We start from the raw sequence: 20138 nt of genomic DNA, 5'->3' as shown, positions 1-20138 counted from the left end.
AGACTTGACATCAGAAGAGTTACAGGGTGTGTTAAGTGGTGGTGTCCCATCCTTTGACTGTTGGCCTGAAGTAGGACTAAATTGATTTTAAATAGTGGAGTATGGTATTTAGATGGTAGGGTATTTGTTGAATTTTTTTATTTATTTATTTTAGACATAAAAAATAAGCAAAGTATAAGGAAGTTATACTCCAGTCTAGTAGGTGGCGGAAATGCCACATTTTATGGATGCCAACCTGCCGTTGAACATCATCGAAGAAGAAGCCATATTGGATTTTCTATCCAGTAATGTCCCTGCACCCAGAGCCGCGGTATACCTCACATTCATTGCAGTACCGAGCTGTGACTTCTGGAAACTAGTAAGAGCCATTATATTCATTAAAAATGTGCTTACTAGATTATTGGTGTACTATAAATGTGAAGTGAAGATAGTGTCCCCAGTGCTGCTGAGTGAACGTTCATGTTGTTGTCTCAATTTAGATCGCTTTCCTAAATACTGTAGCTAGCTAACCAGCACTAAGTGACTAACGTTCCTGCAGTCTTGTGGCACTACAGTAGCTAGTAGTCTAATGCCGGGGGAACAGTCAGAACTAGCCTAGGCAGCCGATACAGTGCATGGACGCTAGATGTGCACTATCAACTACCTAGGCTAAGTCAGAACATACTTATTTGCTTGAAAATATCACCAGGTTTCTGGTAGTAGTAAGCATTATAACACGCACACATACACAGCTATTAGTCACCTCGGTTACCCAGAAGTACAATTCTCGCGAATGTTGTCACGAGAGATTATCGTAAGCCTTAACGTTAGCTAGTAAACTTTGATCGTTGGGTTCAGAAGGGTAGAATCATGCACATCTAATTAATTCCAATAGTTAAGCCAATTGTCCTCATGGCACATTGTTACTGTAACTACTTCATTTCGTGTGTGTCATTGAGATATGGTGTGTGTAGGACAGGTAGTATATTAGTGCCTAAAAGTGTGTTTTAGGCACAAAGCTATTTATTTTGCCAAAGTAATGGTGACATTTCAAATACTGCACTTTCCTCTACTACATGTCGAGGGTGTGTTGATTACATTGACTTGTTGACTGATGTGAGTGATACAATGAAATCTTAAGGGTACATAGTGGAAACTTTCTCCCTCGGCTTTACACTTTTGTGTTTCTCTTTCAGTCAGCAATGTCTGGAAATCCAGCTGTGGTGATGCGTCTGGTAGCTTCGGCTTACGCTATGGCAGAGAAGGCTGGAGCCATTGTACGAAGGGTTCTTCAGAGCGGAGAGCTGGGCATCGTGGAAAAGGTTTGACTGACTGAATGGAGAGGGGGACAAAATGCTGGAGATTGATGGGCAGTGAAATGGAGCTTGAATGTTGTTTTTATAAATTATTTCTCTGTACTCAATGTACACAGACAGGGGCCAACGATCTACAGACACTGGCAGACCGGCTGGTCCAGCAGAGCATCTGTGCCTCCCTGTCTAAAAGCTTCCCCAAAATCACCATAATCGGAGAGGAGGTGGGTATATGAATGTACATTAATAGGATTTGTCCTAATGTCACTGACCAATAAACGTTGATCTGCAGATTAGAATACACAACACTTTTCACAACATCCTAGTCTGAACCGTGAACATCTCTCTCACACTTCAGGATCTGCCAGAGGAGGCTGTCAAAGAGGACCTGATTGAGAGCGGTCAATCTGAAGACATCCTACAGAAGTCCTGTCCAGCAGAGTACAGTGCCCTGAAAGAGGAGGAGGTGAGAGAGACACTTTAGAGCTGAAACTGAAACCTACTGTCCTGATTTTTGATTATTTTCTGGGTACTGACTGCTCATTCCAGCTATGTTTCTGTGTTTGAATGGCAGATTTTTTTATTTTTTTTTTAGCTGGTTGTGTGGGTCGACCCCCTTGATGGCACCAAAGAATACACTGAAGGTAAATAAACTTACTACAGTGTTATTATTTTTGCCAGTCACTCTGTGATAAGTCACTGACTCGAAGCCACAAGAGGGTAGAACATATTTGACAAAAACCTGTTCCCCCTTCTTTCATTCAGCATTAACACATCTCCAACCTAATCATCAGTGCTGATTCCATTTGCTCTCTGTCTCTCTCTCTCATCTTTCTTCATCCCATTTCTCTTCATCCCTGCTTAGCAGCAGCAAAGTGTTTCTACCTGCCAAATCAGGAGTGTCACACGGGGTCGGACGATAGAGGGAGGGCATTTGGACTGGGAGGGACGAGCAGAATAGGTGGAGAGGGAGGGTAAAGGAGAAATGCTTGGGCATCAAATCAAGTTTATTTTCAGCAGATGACACAAAGTGCTTATACAGAAACCCAGCTTAAAACAGCAAGGTGGGCTAGGAAAAACTAGAAAGACAGGAGCCCAGGAAGAAACCTAGAGAGGAACCAGGCTCTGAGGGGTGGCCATTCTTCTTCTGGATGCATTGTGTGGAGATTATAAGATTTCATGGCCATTAAGACCAGATTGTTCTTCAAGATGTTCATATTTGACCGGCAGGTTCAAATAATAATCACAGTGGTTGTACCTCGGGAGTAAATGTCAGTTGGCTTTTCATAGCCGAGCATTCAGTGGTCGCGACAGCAGGTGCGGTAGAGTCAAAAACACCAGTTCCGGGACAAGGTAGCACGTCCAGTGAAGAGGTCAGGGTTCCATAGCCGCAGGAAGAACAGTTGAAACCACAGCAACAAACTCACCACAGACACAGTGGATGCCATGGAACCTCATGATGTGATAAGAGTTGGCGTAGCAGGAAATAAGGTAAAATATACAGGGATGGGAAGGTATAGGGGTGCATATGCATTAATATACAGTATCTTCCGAAAGTATTCACATACCTTAACTTTCCACACATTGTTGTACAGCTTGAATTTCAAATGGATTAAATTGAGATTTTTGTCACTGGCCAATTCACAATACCCCATAATGACAAAGTGAAAACATGTTTTTATCATTTTTAGCAAATTTGTTGAAAATGAAATGCAGAAAATCTCATATTAGTATTCACACCCCTGAGTGAATACTTTGTAGAAGCACCTTGTTGATCATTGCTAGACAACCATTTTCAGGTCTTGCCGTAGATTTTCAAGTAAAGTCAAAATTGTAACTCAGCCATTCAGGAACATTCAGTTTTTTCTTGGTAAACAACTCCAATGTAGATTTGGCCATGTGTTTTAGTTTATTGTCCTGCTGAAAGGATAATTCCTATCCCAGTGTCTGGTGGAAAACAGACTGAACCAGGCTTTCCTCAGATTTTTTTCCCCGTGCTTAGCTGAAGTCCGTTTATTTTTTTTATCCTGGAAAGACTCCCCTGTCCTTAACGATTACATGCATAATAATAAAATAAATGCAGAGATTGAATATATTTTTGAGCATGGTGAAGTTATTAATTAGACTTTGGATGGTATATCAATCAATACACCCAGTCACTACAAAGATACAGGCGTCCTTATTAACTGTTGCCGCGTGACCAGGCTGTGGACAGCCAGGCGTCAGCAGGCCAGGTAGTCCTGAGGAATGGTCCTAGGGCTTCTCTCTATCCCTTTTTTCCTTTGTACCATTATACTACTTTTACCTCACTGATTTGTTTTTCATGCTGGAAAAATACACTGAACCAAAATATAAACGCAACATGTAAAGTGTTTGGTCCATGTTTCATGTGCTGAAATAAAAGATCCCAGAAATGTTCCATATGCACAAAAAGCTTATTTCTCAAAAATGTTGACACAAATTTCCTTACATCCCTATTAGTTGACACACATTTGCTTACATCCCTATTAGTGAGCATTTTTCCTTTGACAAGATAAATCATCCACTTGACAGGTGTGGCATATCAAGAAGCTGATTAAAAAGCATGATCATTACACAGGTGCACCTTGTGCTAGGGACAAAAGTCCACTAAAATGTGCGGTTTTGTCACAACACAATGCCACAGATGTCTCAAGTTTTGAGGGAGTGTGCAATTGGCATGCTGACTGCAGGAATTTTCACCAGAGCTGTTGCCAGAAAATGTCATGTTTGTCTACCATAAGCCGCCTCCAACGTCGTTTTAGAGAATTTGGCAGTACGTTCACCCTGCCTCACAAACACAGACCATGTGTAACCACGCCAGCCAAGGACCTCCACATCTGGCTTCACCTGCGGGATCGTCTTAGGGGGAGTGCTGAGGAGTATTTCTGTCTGTAATAAAGCCCTTTTGTGGGGAAAAACTAATTCTGATTGGCTGGGCCTGGACCCAAGTGGGTCAACCTGGCTGCCAAGTGAGTGGTTCTATGCCCACCCATGGCTGCACCCCTGCCCAGTCATGTAAAATCCAGATTAGGGCCTAATGAATGTATTTTGATTGATTTCCTTTATATGAACTGTAACTGAGTAAAATCTTTGAAATTGTTGCATGTTGTGTTTTTTTTATATTTTTGTTCAGTGTAGTTATACAGTACAATGACAATACTTGTGTGAAGTCCACTGTTATTTGTTCCCTTCAGCTAAAATGTTGTCATATGATGTCAGGGCTTCTTGATCATGTGACTGTTCTGATCGGCATTGCATATGGCGGGAAGGCCATTGCTGGGGTCATCAACCAGCCCTTCTTCAATTATCAGGTACCAACAAATAATCGACAACGAAAAATTATTTTTCTGCCTTATACCCTATCAGGGCATGACATATTCAGTAGGGAGAAAATGTTTTGAAATAGGGAGATTTGTCCAAATAAGAACAGTTTTTTTCCATTTTCTATAGTGTGCCCTACTGAACACTACTTTAGTGTTTGAGTGTATAATATCCTTTTTTTGTGTATCCACAGCTGGGGACGGAGTCGGCAGACATGGGGAGAACTCTGTGGGGAATGCCCGGACTGGGCGCCTTCGGGTTCGAGCTACAGGAGGTCCCGGATGGCCGACGCATTGTCACCACAACCCGTTCCCACAGCAACAAACTCGTCACAGACACAGTGGATGCCATGGAACCTCATGATGTGATAAGAGTCGGCGGAGCAGGAAATAAGGTGAAATGTACAGGGATGGGAAGGTTAGGGGTGCATATGTGTTCAGAGAAAGTATTCACATCCCTTCACTTTCCACATGTTACAGTCTGAATTTCAAATGGATTAAATTGAGATTTTGTGTCACTGGCCTACACACAATACCCCATAATGACAAAGTGAAAACATGTTTATAGAGTTTTTTGGCAAATTCGTTAAATGAAATGCAGAAAATCGTATTTATTAGTATTCACACCCCTAAGTAAATACTTTGTAGAAGCACCTTGTTGATCATTGCTAGACAACAATTTGAAGATTTTCAAGTAGTCAACTTTAACTCGGCCACTCAGGAACATTGTTTCCTTGGTAAGCAACTCCAGTGTAGATTTGGCCTTTTGTAGATTTGTCCTGCTGAAAGGAGAATTCTTCTCCCAGTGGCTGGTGGAAAACAGACTGAACCAGGCTTTCCTTTATGATTTTTCCCTGTGCTTAGCTGAATTCTTTATTTTTTTTATCCTGAAAGACTCCCCAGTCCTTAACGATTACACGCATAATGATAAAATAAAAGCAGAGATTGAATATCTTCATGAGCATGGTGAAGTTATTAATTACACTTTGGATGGTGTATCAATCACTACACCCAGTCACTACAAAGATACAGGAGTCCTTCCTAACTCCATTGCCAGAGAGGAAGGAAACCGGTCAGGGATTTCACCATGAGGCCAATGGTGACTTTAAAACAGAGTTTAATGGCTGTGATAGGAGAAAACTGAGGATGGATCAACAACATTGTAGTTACTCTACAATACTAACTGAAATGACAGAGTGAAAAGAAGAAAGCCTGTACATATTACAAATATTCATGCATCCTGTTTGCAATTAGGCACTAAAGCAAAAATGTACTTTATCCTGAATACAAAGTGTTATGCTTGGGGCAAATCCAACAACACATCACTGAGTACCACTCTCTTCATATTTTCAAGCATGGTGGTGGCTGCATCATGTTATGGTTATGCTTGTCATCGACAAGGAAGTTAAGGGTAAAAAATAAACAGAGCTAAGCACAGGCAAAATCCTAGAGGAAAACCTGGTTCAGTCTGCTTTCCAGCAGACACTTGGAAACATTCACCTTTCAGCAGAACAGCCTAAAACACAAGGCCAAATATACACTGGAGTTGCTTACCAAAACTGTAACTAGTGGCCTAGTTACAGTTTTGACTTAAATCAGCTTAAATCTATGGCAAGACTAGAAAATTGCTATCTAGCAATGATTAACAACCAACTTGACAGAGCTTGAAGTTTTAAAAGAATGTGCAAATATTGTACAATCCAGGTGAGCAAAAGCTTAGACTTACCCAGAAAGACTCAGATGTAACTGTAGAATCGTGAAAATTCACTTAGTCTGAGGATGGCAAATAATTATTTTAGGGGTCTATGACCCTACTACGATATAACATTGACACCATAATCATACCCAGTGGGTATAGCCAAGTTTGCAAGCCTTGCGTCACCACTTGGAATACTATAGGATGCATGTGTCTAGGTTTACCATTATGCAATTATTAAGAGGCTAAGGGACAAGGAGCTAATATCTTGCAATCAATGTCCTAGCATTAAATTATTGAGTTAACTCTGGCTCAGAGATGCAGTTCGAGAAAGCATAGAGTACCAGTCAAAAGTTAACACACCTACTCGTCAAGGGTTTTTCTTTGTCTTCCCTATTTTACAATGTAGAAAATAGTAAAAATAAACTGAAGTAACCAAAAAAGTGTTAAACAAATCAAAATAGACACCCTTTGACAACTTTTGTATTCTCTCAACCAGCTTCACCTGGAATGCTTTTCCAACAGCCTTGAAGGAGTTCCCAAATATAATGAGCACTTGTTGGCTGCTTTTCCTTCACTCTGCAGTCCAACTCATCCCAAACGGGTTGAGGTCAGGTGATTGTGGATGCAGCACTCCATCACTCTCCTTCTTGGTCAAATAGCCCTTACACAGCCTGGAGGTGTGTTGGGTCATTGTCCTGTTGCAAAACAAATGATAGTCCCACTTAGCGCAAACCAGATGGGATGGCGTATCGCTGCAGAATGTGTTATTTCATAGTTTTGATATCGTCACTATTATTCTGCAATGTAGAAAATAGTCAAAAACAGAAACCCTGGAACGAGTAGGTGTGTCAACTTTTGACTGGTACTGTATGTTGTGAATAAAATGTACTATTAGACATCAAATAAGGAAAATTACTCCAATGTGAGGACTACGGTTCGTATCTATTTAAAAGTAATCCGATTTTGACTTCCGAGTGGCGCAGCAGTCTAAGGCACTGCTAGAGGCATCATTACAGAGCCGGGTTCGATCCCAGGCTGTGTCATACCAGAAATCTTCATGATAAAAAGAATGCAAAATATTTAACGGCATAGACAATTCATCACTATGATATACAAACGTACATCAAGAGATCTACCATGATCAAAGTTTAAGGCAAGCTTTTATTCTTCTAAGAGCAATAAATCCCAGTATCTCCCATTGTCTAATTAACATCAATTTGCAAGGCCCAAAACATAAAACAAAAGTCATAACTTCAGACACGTTTTCTAATCTAATTATCGCACATCGTTGTTCCTCTTTGAACTTTCCGCTGTCCAACGAACAGAATAACAGTTTCTCTAACAAATCCACAGCACTTACAGTAAAATGAAACGTATCAAAATTCATAGCTCTTTATGAACTCTTGAATTCACATAGTAACATTTTGTCGACTCAAATCTTCACCTCCTGGCTTCAGTGACGCTAGGACGACTGTCTCTTCATCGAGATTACCACAGTAAAGGTGTGTTTGACCACAGATGGTCAGTCATTCAAACAATGCCATAAATCGTGATTGAGTCATCACACTGGGCCTATTCAACTAGATAATCGCTGCCAAAGGTGATTCAAACATGTATTGTGGTATTCAGTGATGTGAATATTTATAGAAATGACTTCAATACATTTGCGGTATTGTGTGTAGATGGGTGTTTTTGAATTCTGGCTGTAACACTTTGGAATAAGTCGAGGTATGAATACTTTCTGAATACACTAATTATAAAATGTAGTCTTACTCCTCTGTTGCACCCTATCTTTGTGTAGATTATTCAGCTTGTGGAGGGGAAGGCTTCAGCCTATGTATTTGCCAGTCTAGGAACTAAAAAGTGGGACACATGTGCCCCTGAAGCCATCCTGCTTGCAGTAGGAGGTAAGCAACAATCTTCCTCATATTGAAAGTACCTCCTAATTATGAGTAAGGACAGTAATGTTGCCTGCCTTTTTTTTCTTCTTTTGTCTGTCCCTTTGCAGGTAAGCTGACAGACATACATGGCAGTGCGTTGTGTTATGATGCTAACGTGAAGCACATGAACTCCGCTGGGGTGCTGGCCACTCTACGCAACCACCAGTATTATGCTAGCAGAGTGCCCCAGTCAGTCCTGCAGGCTCTCAAACCCTGATTGATACATTTACTGTATTGTCCAAAAACAAATTGGTATAAAATGTTCTTTAATCATGAGAATCGTATTTATTTCTATAATTACTTGTAACATATTGCACATAAGTGTTAAACGCTGCACTTTTATACTGTGTATAGATAATTGTTGACTATGAAAATCAGGCCATGTTTGACACTTCTGTTCCAAACATTTTTACTAGACATTAACAGCCCAGACTGATTCGGCCAGCAGCATACCACCCTGAATCCCACTGCTGGGTTTGTCCCTTGATTGGAGACGTTCCCCTGTTTAGTGTGCCGTCTTTTGGATAAGATGTTAAACAGGTGTCCTGACTCTGGTCACTAAAGATCCCATGGCACTTATCGTAAAAGTAGAGGTGTTAACCCCGGTGTCCTGGCTAAATTCCCAATCTGGCCCTCATACCATCATGGTCACCTAATCATCCCCAGTTTACAATTGGCTCATTCATCCCCCCTGTAACTATTCCCCAGGTCGTTGCTGTAAATAAGAATGCGTTCTCAGTCAACTTACCTGGTAAAATAAGGGTTAAATTAAATAATTACCAAAATGGTATGGCATAAAACTAAGCAAGCCTGACGCCTGTGACTACAAGTCGTAAGACTTCGAGAGCTGGTGTCAGACAGGCTTGGCCTTAACCATGTCCAAACGATTTGGTAAAAATTGCTGTTCTAAATTTCTAATTCGCTGACAGATACATCCGTATTACCTTTCTGGTAGACAGCACAACAACACTAGGCCCTCCTCCGATGCACTGGTTTGAAAGGCACCCTAAAGCATAATGACAGACATGAGGCAGGGTCAACAGCACTGTTCCATTTATTCCATTCAAAGATTCTGAAACAAACTTGTACAAATCTCAAAACTGTTTAAAACAATGAGTTTCCAACTTGAATAGAGCCGATAGATGAGAACAAGGCAAAAAGGCGAGATATGCCCTAACTCAAACTAAAATGTTATTTCAAATATTCCTTAGTAAGATCATTAGTTGGATGAGAATAATAATTCTGAACCAGATATTGGAATCAGCATACAGGAAAGGTCCACCAAGTAGATATACTCACTGGCTCATGCATTCAGATGCCTTGCTAGTTGACGTCTTCAGCCTCTTTTAGGCGGTCAATCTACCACTAGGGGGCAGCAATGTCTAAGTAACATACTGCCGAGTAAAAAGTGCCATCTCTGCGAGCTTGGTAAACATGCGCTTGACCCCTGTGTGTAATATTTCATGTTTACAAGAACTGCAGGGGCAATGCTGATAACCGCTCATAAGTTAAAAAAAAACAAAAAAAAAACGGGTAATAGTCTTGTGGAGCCAACTGGTCGTGTGTGTGTGTGAGAAAAATAATAGGCTACTGAACACCAATTGAAATCAGGTGCCTTTGAATCTTGCCTTTAACTTCCCATGCCACAACCATCTATGCATTCTCACAGGCATACAGTAAAAGCAATGTCCATAACAAACAGTCTTCAGCAATGGAAGCAGGTTCAGTGGATAAGAAGAGGCTGGAAGGGCTCGATTCAAAACCAACAGGCATTTGGAACACCCATTTGTGAGCCCTTTGAGTTAGTACAAACGACCTTAACTGTACTAGTACTTCTCTGTACGCAATACATGCCCCGTGTGTATATACCGTCACTTTGTATGGTTCTGATAATATGCATTTGTACGAGTACTTTCAAAGTAATTTTTGTTAATACTTCATTAGTGTCCGCATAAAGAGAACATGGAGTCCAACAGGGTGAAAATGACATTCTCCAAACTCACTAGGAGGCTAAACCATTCCCCTCAGTTACTGTAGCCAAAATGTGGGAGGAAAATGGCATGTTATTAGTAATATTGTGAGAAGGTTACATACGCATTAGCAGGGAAAATGCGAGGGTCTGGAAACGTTATAGGTCTGGAAGAGTCAACGTTGTTGGCTGGGGGTAAAGAACCCACCTCACTCAAATAAAAAGCTATACTTTTTACTATGTTTGAAGGCAGAAAAGCGTCCGTTCCAAACGTGTTGCCCCTTTCCACAAAAGTTTTGTATCGTATTGCTGCACCTTAACCTGAGCAACACATTTCATAGCATTGAAAAACCACAAGTCACTTACATTATGAATAAAAATACCAACAAACAAGCAAAAAAAAACAAACGTTCACAGCAAAGATTTTATGTTTTACACATATATGAAAGAGGTCAGGGGGGGCTAGAGCGCTTCCTATAGATGGGAGGGAGGGGACAGGACGTTGCAGGGGACAGCAGGGGTAAGGGTGCGAGGAGGATGTGTGACGGGGGGGTGGGGCCAGACGCTCACCTCTTCTTGGGGGCTTGGGCAGTACGGGGCGGGGTTACGGGGCGTCCCGAGTTCACCCCTCCATACTGGTACTTAGCTTTTTTCTCTGACGGCTTCAAAATCTGAGAGAGAGAAAGTATTAATACTCAGTGTGTTTCCAGCACTGGGAGACTCATCCACAGTAACTGTGTTTACGTGTGTGTTCTCACCTGAAAGGAACACATGAGGGACTCGTCAACGCTCATCATGCCCCCAGCGTTATCAAACTCCCCGCAGTAGTTGGGAGCCGAGAACAGCGTCACCAGCTGCCGTTTGGCAAAAAACTCATAGCCGTCCTCAACAACCTTCAAGTACAGAACAACACTTGAGTTAATGAACCTTCTTTAGAGATGCATCCTAATGAACATAGCCCTCATACATTAGGCTCTACCTGGTGGGCTCTGCAGATGAGGTCCAGGTCGTGGCGGTTGAGGAACTTGCTGACCACGTCGGCCCCGAAGGTGAAGGAGACGCCCCGGTCGTTTTCCCCCCAGCCCTGCACGTCTTTGTCTGGATCCGACCACAGCAGATCACACAGCAGGCCTAGCACAGAGAGAGTGCAGTCAGAGCCACCACAAATATAGCACATGTACCACACACACACACACACACGTTTACACACCTGTGTCAGGGACATCGGTTGGCCTCATGATGCGTCGAATTTGCTCCATGGACTGTAGATCAGGAGAGAGACCTGAGGAAGAGGGATGATTGTCAATTAATAATATTCATAGAAACATAATTGATAGAAAAGCACCCACACATACCTCCATGGCAGCAGAAGATCTTCTCATCGATTATAGCGGCAATGGGCAGACAGTTGAAGCAATCTGTGAAGGTCTTCCACAGCTTTATGTTGAATCTGCGTTTGCCTGGGGAACACAACATAGAAAGACATGGAATTACACTGAGTATATAAAACATTAAGAACACCTGCTCTTTCCATGACACCAGGTGAAAGCTAGGATCCCTTACTGATGTCACTTATTAAATCCACTTCAAATCAGTAGATGAACAGGAGGAGACAGGATGAACGTAGCTTTTTTTTTAGCCTAGAGACAATTGAGACTGGATTGTTTGTGTGCCATTCAAATGGTGAATGGGCAAGACAAAAATATTTAAGTGCCTTTGAATGGGGTATGGTAGGTACCAGGCTCACCGGTTTGAGTGTGTCAAGATTGGAGACACTGCTGGGTTTATACTGCTAACACTGCTGGGTTTATAACGCTCAACAGTTTCTCGTGTGTATCAAGAATGGTCCACCACCCCAAAGATATCCAGCCAACTTGACAACTGTGGGAAGCATTGGAGTCAACATGCGCCAGCATCCCTGTGGCACACTTTCAACACCTTGTAGAGTACATGCCCAGATGAATTGAGGCTGTTCTGAGGGGGTGCAACTCAATATTAGGAAGGTGTTCCTAATGTTTGGTATACTCAGTAGAGAACACAAAACCATTGCCATTATGAATTCCATTTGTGTGTTGGCCCTTTCCACAAAAGGTGCCGCAGACACTGAGAAAGATAACCGATTCAGCATGTGTGTGTGTGAGAGACACTGCTTCCTGTCTTACACTCGTCATAGAAACCGTAGATGCGGTTGATGGAAGCACACTCGTGGTTGCCTCTGAGTAGGAAGAAGTTCTCGGGGTATTTGATCTTGTAGGCCAGCAGTAGACAGATGGTCTCCAGGGACTGCTTGCCTCGGTCCACGTAGTCTCCCAGGAACAGGTAGTTAGCCTCCGGCGGGAAGCCCCCGTACTCAAAGAGCCGCAGCAGGTCTGTGTACTGGCCATGGATATCACCTAGTGGGAGATAGACAGCAGAGAGGTTATGATACAACAATTATTTTAGGTTTTCTTTAACCAGTGTAGTCACATTGACATAGCCTGGACACTTGTCAGGAGTGGAGAGTGAGCTTGATCCAGATTGTCCTTGCTGGAAGGGAGATGGCCCCATCCTGCAGAGCCGCAGACATTTGAGGGAGACACACACCACTTACATCCTACTGCTCTACTCACTGATCTAGGCCAATGTCTCTCCAATGTATTATCCTATCCTCTCCTTTCTCTCTGACATGTTGGTTTAAAGACAACTGTGTGTGGCGGGGATGCCCTTTTCACGGTCATGTAAATTCACAAACATTAGGCCTGTCTTTATTCAGACAGCTTATATTCTTCTAACCCTGGTATGTCTCATGCATTTCTCATATGCTATTTGTCCTCTCAGGGAGAAAGAAAGAGGGCCCAGGAGTAAGGATATAGCAGTAGGAAGGAAGAGGAATAATTCATTTTACTGACCGCAGATTTTGAGCGGAGCCTCCAGCTCCAGTAGAATGGGCTGACTGAGGAAGATCTCCCGGGACTTGATGCACAACCCCCGCACCTCCGCCTCCGTCATCTGGACTATCTTCCCTGGACGACATCCTCGCACTTGAGGAGAGAAAGATAGGGCGATCAATCACAACCACGAGTCATGACCCTTCTCTCCATTTTAAATCGTGCTGGCTTTAAATGTGTAATGTGCTTGTCATTGTCTTCAAACCAGTGCAGAATGCGCAACCACTTAAAGTGGCAATCTGCTGTTGAAACAAAGTGTTCACCCCACCTGTTTCGGTAAACAGCTGAAGCACAGGGCTGGAGAAGTGTAACCAGTAAAATTCATAGACAGTAGGGTTGTCCCGACTAAAAAACATCTTTGTCGACATGTTTTAAAAAAGAACATGTACACTACCGTTCAAAAGTTTGGGGTCACTTAGAAATGTCCTTGTTTTCCATGAAAACATACATGAAATTAGTTGCAAAATGAATAGGAAATATAGTCAAGACATTAGCAAGGTTATAAATAATGATTTTTAATTGAAATAATTGTGTCCTTCAAACTTTTCTTTTTTCAAAGAATCCTCCATTTGCAGCAATTACAGCCTTGTAGACCTTTGGCATTCTAGTTGTCAATTTGTTGAGGTAATCTGAAGAGATTTCACCCTATGCTTCCTGAAGCACCTCCCACAAATTGGATTGGCCTGATGGGCACTTCTTACGTAACATACGGTCATCAAGCTGCTCCCAAAACAGCTCAATAGGGTTGAGATCCAGTGACTATAATGGAGTGGCCAGCACAGACAGAATACCAGCTGACTGCTTCTTCCCTAAATAGTTCCTGCATAGTTTGGAGCTGTGCTTTGGGTCATTGTCCTGTTGTAGGAGGAAATTGGCTCCAATTAAGCGCCGTCCACACGGTATTGCATGGCGTTGCAAAATGGAGTGATAGCCTTCCTTCTTCAAGATCCCTTTTACCCTGTACAAATCTCCCACTTTACCACCACCAAAGCACCCCCAGAACATCACATTACCTCCACCATGCTTGACAGATGGTATCAAGCACTGCTCCAGCATCTTTTCATTTTTTCTGCATCCAACAAATGTTCTTCTTTGTGATTCGAACACCTCAAACTTAAATTCATCTGTCCATAACACTTTTTTCCAATCTTTCTCTGTCCAGTGTCTTTTCTTTTTATTGGCCAGTCTGAGATATGGCTTTTTCTTTGCAACCACCGCGGAGTCCCCTCTTCACTGTTGACGTTGAGACTGGTGTTTTGCGGGTACTATTTAATGAAGCTGCCAGTTGAGGACTTGTGAGGCTTCTCAAACTAAACACTAATGTACTTGTCCTCTTGCTAAGTTGAGCACCGGGGCCTCCTGGATTCAAACCAGGGTTTGTAGTGACGGCTCTAGCACTGAGATGCAGTGCCTTACACCGCTGCGCCACTTGGGAGCCCACAAATAGATTGGCTAATTCTTTTCAGGGAGTCACTGGGTGATTTAGGCAAGCTCCCTGCTAGTGGTCTGGATGGAATTGAGTTGGGATTAAAGATGCACATTTCAGTCAATTTTGCTGCCGAGCAAACTAATTTCCGTGCCGAGTAACTGACCCTCATTGTCAGAATTGTTTTATTTTTTTAAAACAGTAAAATGACGTGACCAACAGAAAATACTATGCATGCATACAAGGAACTGCCATTTTTCATTAAGAGCTTAATGGAAACATGCAACAACAGCAAGCCTATCGTCAGCTAATAAAATGTTATTTTCAAACATTTCTTTGAAAAAAAAACATTCTAAACAGCGCACCCAATGTGAGGAGTTCCATATGTGACAGATAAAAATCTCTTTTAGATACTTAGAAAGAGGGGGAATCGAATAGCAACCACTTGGATGATGGGTTGCTAATATGACTGGGATTGTACATTTGGCTTCTGGAAAAACAAAGAAAGTTGATTAAAAAAACAATAGAACAGGAGAGAAAGGCTGGTTAATGGCACAATGAAGTCCTTATAAAATAATTGCCTCCATGTTTCCATAGTGGGATTTTGGCTAGGCTACTTTGAAGCAAGGTAAGAAATGATGCTAAACTACAGGACTGTTTTGCTAGCACAGACTGGAATATGTTTCGGGATTCCTCCAATGGCATTGAGGAGGACACCACATCAGTCATTGGCTTCATCAATAAGTGCATCGATGACATCGTCCCCAGTGACCGTACGTACATACTAGAGGTCGACCGATTATGATTTTTCAACGCCGATACTGATTACTGGAGGACCAAAAAAGGCGAATAAATCAGCCGATATTTTTTTTTATATACATGTGCCATGTAAAAAAGCTAACGTTTAAGTTCCTTGCTCAGAACATATTCCCAGTTAAGAAGTTTTAGGTTGTAGTTATTATAGGAATAATGACGTGTCGACTATTTCACTCTATACCATTTGTATTTCATATACCTTTGACTATTGGATGTTCTTATAGGCACTTTAGTATTGCCAGCCTAATCTCGGGAGTTGATAGGCTTGAAGTCATAAACAGCACTGTGCTTCAAGCATTGCTAAGACCTGCTGGCAAACGCAGTAATGTGCTGTTTGAATGAACGCTTACGAGCCTGCTGCTGCCTACCACCGCTCAGTCAGACTGCGCTATCAAATATCAAATCAAACTTAATTATAATATAATAAACACACAGAAATATGAGCCTTTGGTCATTAATACGGTCAAATCCGGAAAGTATCATTTAGAAAACAAAACATTTATTCTTCCCGTGTTACACTGCACAACCTTCAATGCTATGTCATAATTATGTAAAATTCTGGCAAATTAATTACGGTCTTTGTTAGGAAGAAATGGTCTTCACACAGTTTGCAACGAGCCGTGCGGCCCAAACTGCTGCATATACCGACTCTGCTTGCACATGACACAATTTCCCTAGTTAATATTGTCTGCTAACATTAATTTATTTTAACTAAATATGCAGGTAAAAAAAAAAGATACTTCTGTGTATTGATTTTAAGAAAGCCATTGATGTTTATGGTTAGGTACGATTGTGCTTTTTTCGCGAATGCACTTTTGTTATATCATCACCCGTTTGACGAAGTTGAAGTAGGCTGTGAGTCGATGATAAATTAACAGGCACCGCATTGATTATATGCAACGCAGGACAAGCTAGATAACCTAGGAATATCATCAACCATGTGTAGTTAACTAATGATTATGTGAAGATTAAACTTATCTTATAAAATATAATCAATGCTAGCTAGCAACTTAGCTTGGCTCCTTGCAGCCACAAGGTCATTTTAATGCTGCACTCGCGTAACAGGTGGTCAGCCTGCCACGCAGTCTCCTTGTGGATTGCAATGTAATCGGCGTCCCCCTAATTAAATCCGCCATGCCAATTAATCGGTCGACCTCTAGTACATACCCCAACCAGAAGCCACGGATTACAGGCAACATACACATTGAGCTAAAGGCTGGAGCTGCCGCTTTCAAGGAGCTGGAGTATTATAAGAAATCCCGCTATGCCACCTGACGAACCATCAAACAGGCACAGCGTCAATACAGGACTAAGATCGAATCGTACTACACCGGCTCTGATGCTCGTCGGATGTGGCAGGGCTTGCAAACCATTACAGACTACAAAGGGAAGCACAGCCGAGAGCTGCCCAGTGACACGAGCCTACCAGACGAGCTAAACTATTTCTATGCTCGCTTCAATGCAAATTTCACTGAAACATACACGAGAGCACTAGCTGTTCCGGAAGACTGTGATCACGCTCTCCTTTAAACAGGTCAACATTCACAAGGCCGCAGGGCCAGACGGATTACCAGGACGTGTACTGCGAGCATGCGCTGACCAACTGGCAAGTGTCTTCACTGACATTTTAAACCTCTCCATGTCCGAGTCTGTAATACCAACATGTTTTAAGCAGACCATCATAGTGCCTGTGCCCAAGAACACTAAGGCAACCTGCCTAATTGACTACCGACCCATAGCACTCACGTCTGTAGCCATGAAGTGCTTTGAAAGGCTGGTTATGGCTCACACCATTATCACAGAAACCCTAGACCCACTCCAATTTGCATACCACCCCAACAGATCCACAGATGATGCAATCTCTATTGCACTCCACACTGCCCTTTCCCACCTGGACAAAAAGAACACCTATGTGAGAATGCTATTCAATGACTACAGCTCAGCATTCAACACCATACTGCCCTCAAAGGGACTAAACACCACCCTCTGCAACTGGATCCTGGACTTACTGCCGGGCCGCCCCCAGGTGGTAAGGGTAGGTACAGTGGGGGGAAAAAGTATTTAGTCAGCTACCAATTGTGCAAGTTGTCCCACTTAAAAAGATACTTATTTTCCATCATAATTTGCCAATAAATTCATAAAAAAATCCTACAATGTGATTTTCTGGATTTTTTTCCCTCATTTTGTCTGTCATTGTTGACGTGTACCTATGATGAAAATTACAGGCCTCTCTCATCTTTTTAAGTGGGAGAACTTGCACAGTTGGTGGCTGACTAAATACTTTTTTCCCCCACTGTAACAACACATCCGCCACACTGATCCTCAACACAGGGGCCCCTCAAGGGTGCGTGTTCAGTCCCCTTCTGTACTCCATGTTCACTCATGACTGCACGGCCAGGCACAACACCATCATCAAGTTTGCCGATGACACAACAGTGGTAGACCTAATCACCGACAACGAAGAGACAGCCTATAGGGAAGTCAGAGACCTGGCCGTGTGGTGCCAGGACAACACGCTCTACCTCAACATGATCAAGATAAAGGAGATGATTGTGGACTACAGGAAAAAGAGGACCAGAAACACCCCCATTCTCATCGACGGGGCTGCAGTGGAGCAGGGTTAAGAGCTTCAAGTTCCTTGGTGTCCATGCACACCAAGACAGTCGTGAAGAGGGCACGACAAAACCTATTACCCCTCAGGAGACTGAAAAGATTTGGCATGAGTCCTCAAATCCTCAAAAGGTTCTATCATCGAGAGCATCCTGACTGGTTGCGTCACTGCCTGGTATGGAACTGCTCGGGCTTCGACCGCAAGGCACCACAAGAGGGTAGTACGAACGGCCCAGTACATCACTGGGGCCAAGCTTCCTGCCATCCAGGACCGCTATACCAGGCGGTGTCAGAGGAAGGCCCTAAAAAGTCTCCAGCCACCCTAGTCATAGACTGTTCTCTCTGCTACCGCACGGCAAGCGGTACCGGAGCACCAAGTCTAGGTCCAATAGGCTTCTAAACAGAGTTGATAGCCTGCCTACCGTTGACTATAGCCTATGCACTCGATTGGGGAATGGGAGGTGCGCTAGTTGAGGTTTAGAAATAAAATAGTAGCTATTTTTAATCGTAGCCATCAAAAGTTTAAACACATGATTGCTGTTAGAATTTGTTGCGCAATGACTGGGCTTATAAAAGCACTTTCCACTCCAGTACCAGCTTTTTTAGGAACTGCTTCCGCACTGTCTGACTAGGCTATTCCCTTCCTAAAACTAGGCTCTGTATGCTTTGCACATGTGACAAATAAGATACACGAGGACCAATGTAAAACTACACACACCAATTTTATTCCACACAATTATGCAAATTGACCTACAGACTGGTAAAATGTATTTTCCAGGGCTAACCAATTAAAGGTTATCCATTAACATCCCTAATTGGGATTTTTCAAAGGCTTGCAATTTCAGTTCAGCAATGTGCTGAACTGAATAGAACAGGTGGTTGTCACTTTTGCTGAGTGTTCCAAGTGGGACAGTGTCACGAAAAGGTGTGATATTATACAGTGTGTAATATCAGGTTGACTGTGGTCTTCAACATCTCCTTGAAATTCAACTTGGCTGTTTCGAAATGTATTCAGTATTTATATGAAAAAAGCTATCCAGACAAAACATGCTTTCATGTAGGCTGAAGTGTGACATCTTCCATAGGTGATTTCAGTCCAGAAAATAAAACGCTCGGGTGGGTACATACCAAACCAACATTGAAAGCGGTTGGTAAAATTACTAACTAGCTACAGATGCGAAACTGAGTAGACATCAATGGCAGGTTAAATCAATGTTCTGACTGCTCGAGTTGACGCATACTAGCTAACTCGGGGTTTTCTGTGTTATTGCTATTTATAACGTTCCACATAGACATATGACTAAGTTATAGGCATTCTTACTTCACTAACAACGTAATAGCCCATATACAGCCCTGCGTTGAAAACCAATGTGAATGTTGTTAGTTAGCTAGCTTAACTAACTGACTACCTACCTAGCAACACGGACAGAGAGGGGAGAGGGGTGTGTGTTACCGCTGGCAAAGCCCCCTCTCATCAATGTTTAAAAGCTAACGCTAGTGCCTAACGAGCTAAAAAGATATGTGCATATGTATGTATGTATATAACATCCCTGTCCTGCGCTAGGCAAAGAGTATTTAACTAGCCAATTTCGTAATCTAGAGTAATGTTTGCTTGCTTGCTTGATTGATCATATATATATATACTGTAACACACCGCGTTAGCTAGCATAACACAAATCAATTTGGCAAATTAACTAACTAGTTACAGTTAAATGGTAGTTACCTAAACAGGGCATAACACAGTTAGCTAAGGCTAAAGTCACTAGTTTGTTGAACCACTCTCCCAGTCCCACCTTTCTCCTCTGACGCGCTAACGTTAGCTAGCTAGCAAAGTCAACTGGCGTCACCAAATATGATTTTACATTCGTTCTTCGACACCGGAAAATGACATAAAATGATGTTACATCCTTTTTATTTGCTGTCCCCACCAAATAACCACAAGGTTAATTGCAAAACAAAAATAGCATACCTTCAAGCAATCGAGAGATGATGCTGTCAACGTTGAGCTCGCTTTCCGCCATTTTCTTTGAAACACGAAAAACTACTACGCAGAGAGAACTACGTCGTGCTCACCAGCAGAGGGCGTGGTCTACTACTGTACAAACTGTATAGTTTATT

General features: G+C 42.4%; 2 protein-coding genes across 2 annotated transcripts; one reads left to right on the top strand and one right to left on the bottom strand.

Annotated features, from left to right (window-relative positions):
- The first annotated feature begins 201 nt into the window (after window positions 1-201).
- Window positions 202-8551, top strand: LOC106571633 (3'(2'),5'-bisphosphate nucleotidase 1). The gene is made up of 9 exons (XM_014144934.3): window positions 202-358; window positions 1176-1301; window positions 1412-1516; window positions 1651-1758; window positions 1888-1936; window positions 4533-4624; window positions 4828-5028; window positions 8134-8239; window positions 8341-8551. The coding sequence occupies exons 1-9, from the start codon at window positions 212-214 to the stop codon at window positions 8487-8489; spliced, it is 1083 nt and encodes a 360-aa protein (XP_014000409.2). The 5' UTR covers window positions 202-211; the 3' UTR covers window positions 8490-8551.
- Window positions 8552-9308: 757 nt separating this feature from the next.
- On the bottom strand, window positions 9309-20108 carry LOC106571634 (serine/threonine-protein phosphatase PP1-beta catalytic subunit). The gene is made up of 8 exons (XM_014144936.3): window positions 19990-20108; window positions 13130-13261; window positions 12404-12634; window positions 11597-11701; window positions 11452-11523; window positions 11221-11372; window positions 11000-11134; window positions 9309-10912 (listed from the first exon to the last, which is right to left on the bottom strand). Exons 1-8 carry the CDS (start codon window positions 20039-20041, stop codon window positions 10808-10810), a joined length of 984 nt encoding a protein of 327 aa, XP_014000411.1. The 5' UTR covers window positions 20042-20108; the 3' UTR covers window positions 9309-10807.
- Window positions 20109-20138: the final 30 nt, after the last annotated feature.

Source organism: Salmo salar, chromosome 15 (genome assembly GCF_965601325.2).
Source record: "Salmo salar chromosome 15, fSalSal1, whole genome shotgun sequence".
Lineage (NCBI taxonomy): Eukaryota > Metazoa > Chordata > Actinopteri > Salmoniformes > Salmonidae > Salmo > Salmo salar.
Note: the sequence above shows the minus strand (reverse complement) of the source record. Positions and strands in the feature narration are given on the sequence as shown.

Excerpts from the sequence above, each read along its gene's own strand:
- LOC106571633 (XM_014144934.3), top strand. The coding sequence starts at position 212 with ATGCCACATTTTATGGATGCCAACCTGCCGTTGAACATCATCGAAGAA. Across the intron at positions 1,937-4,532 it reads CACCAAAGAATACACTGAAG|GGCTTCTTGATCATGTGACT; the intron begins GTAAATAAACTT and ends ATATGATGTCAG. Across the intron at positions 4,625-4,827 it reads AGCCCTTCTTCAATTATCAG|CTGGGGACGGAGTCGGCAGA; the intron begins GTACCAACAAAT and ends GTGTATCCACAG.
- LOC106571634 (XM_014144936.3), bottom strand. The coding sequence starts at position 20,041 with ATGGCGGAAAGCGAGCTCAACGTTGACAGCATCATCTCTCGATTGCTT. Across the intron at positions 12,635-13,129 it reads GGCTCCGCTCAAAATCTGCG|GTGATATCCATGGCCAGTAC; the intron begins GTCAGTAAAATG and ends ATCTCCCACTAG. Across the intron at positions 11,524-11,596 it reads GATCTTCTGCTGCCATGGAG|GTCTCTCTCCTGATCTACAG; the intron begins GTATGTGTGGGT and ends CCTCTTCCTCAG.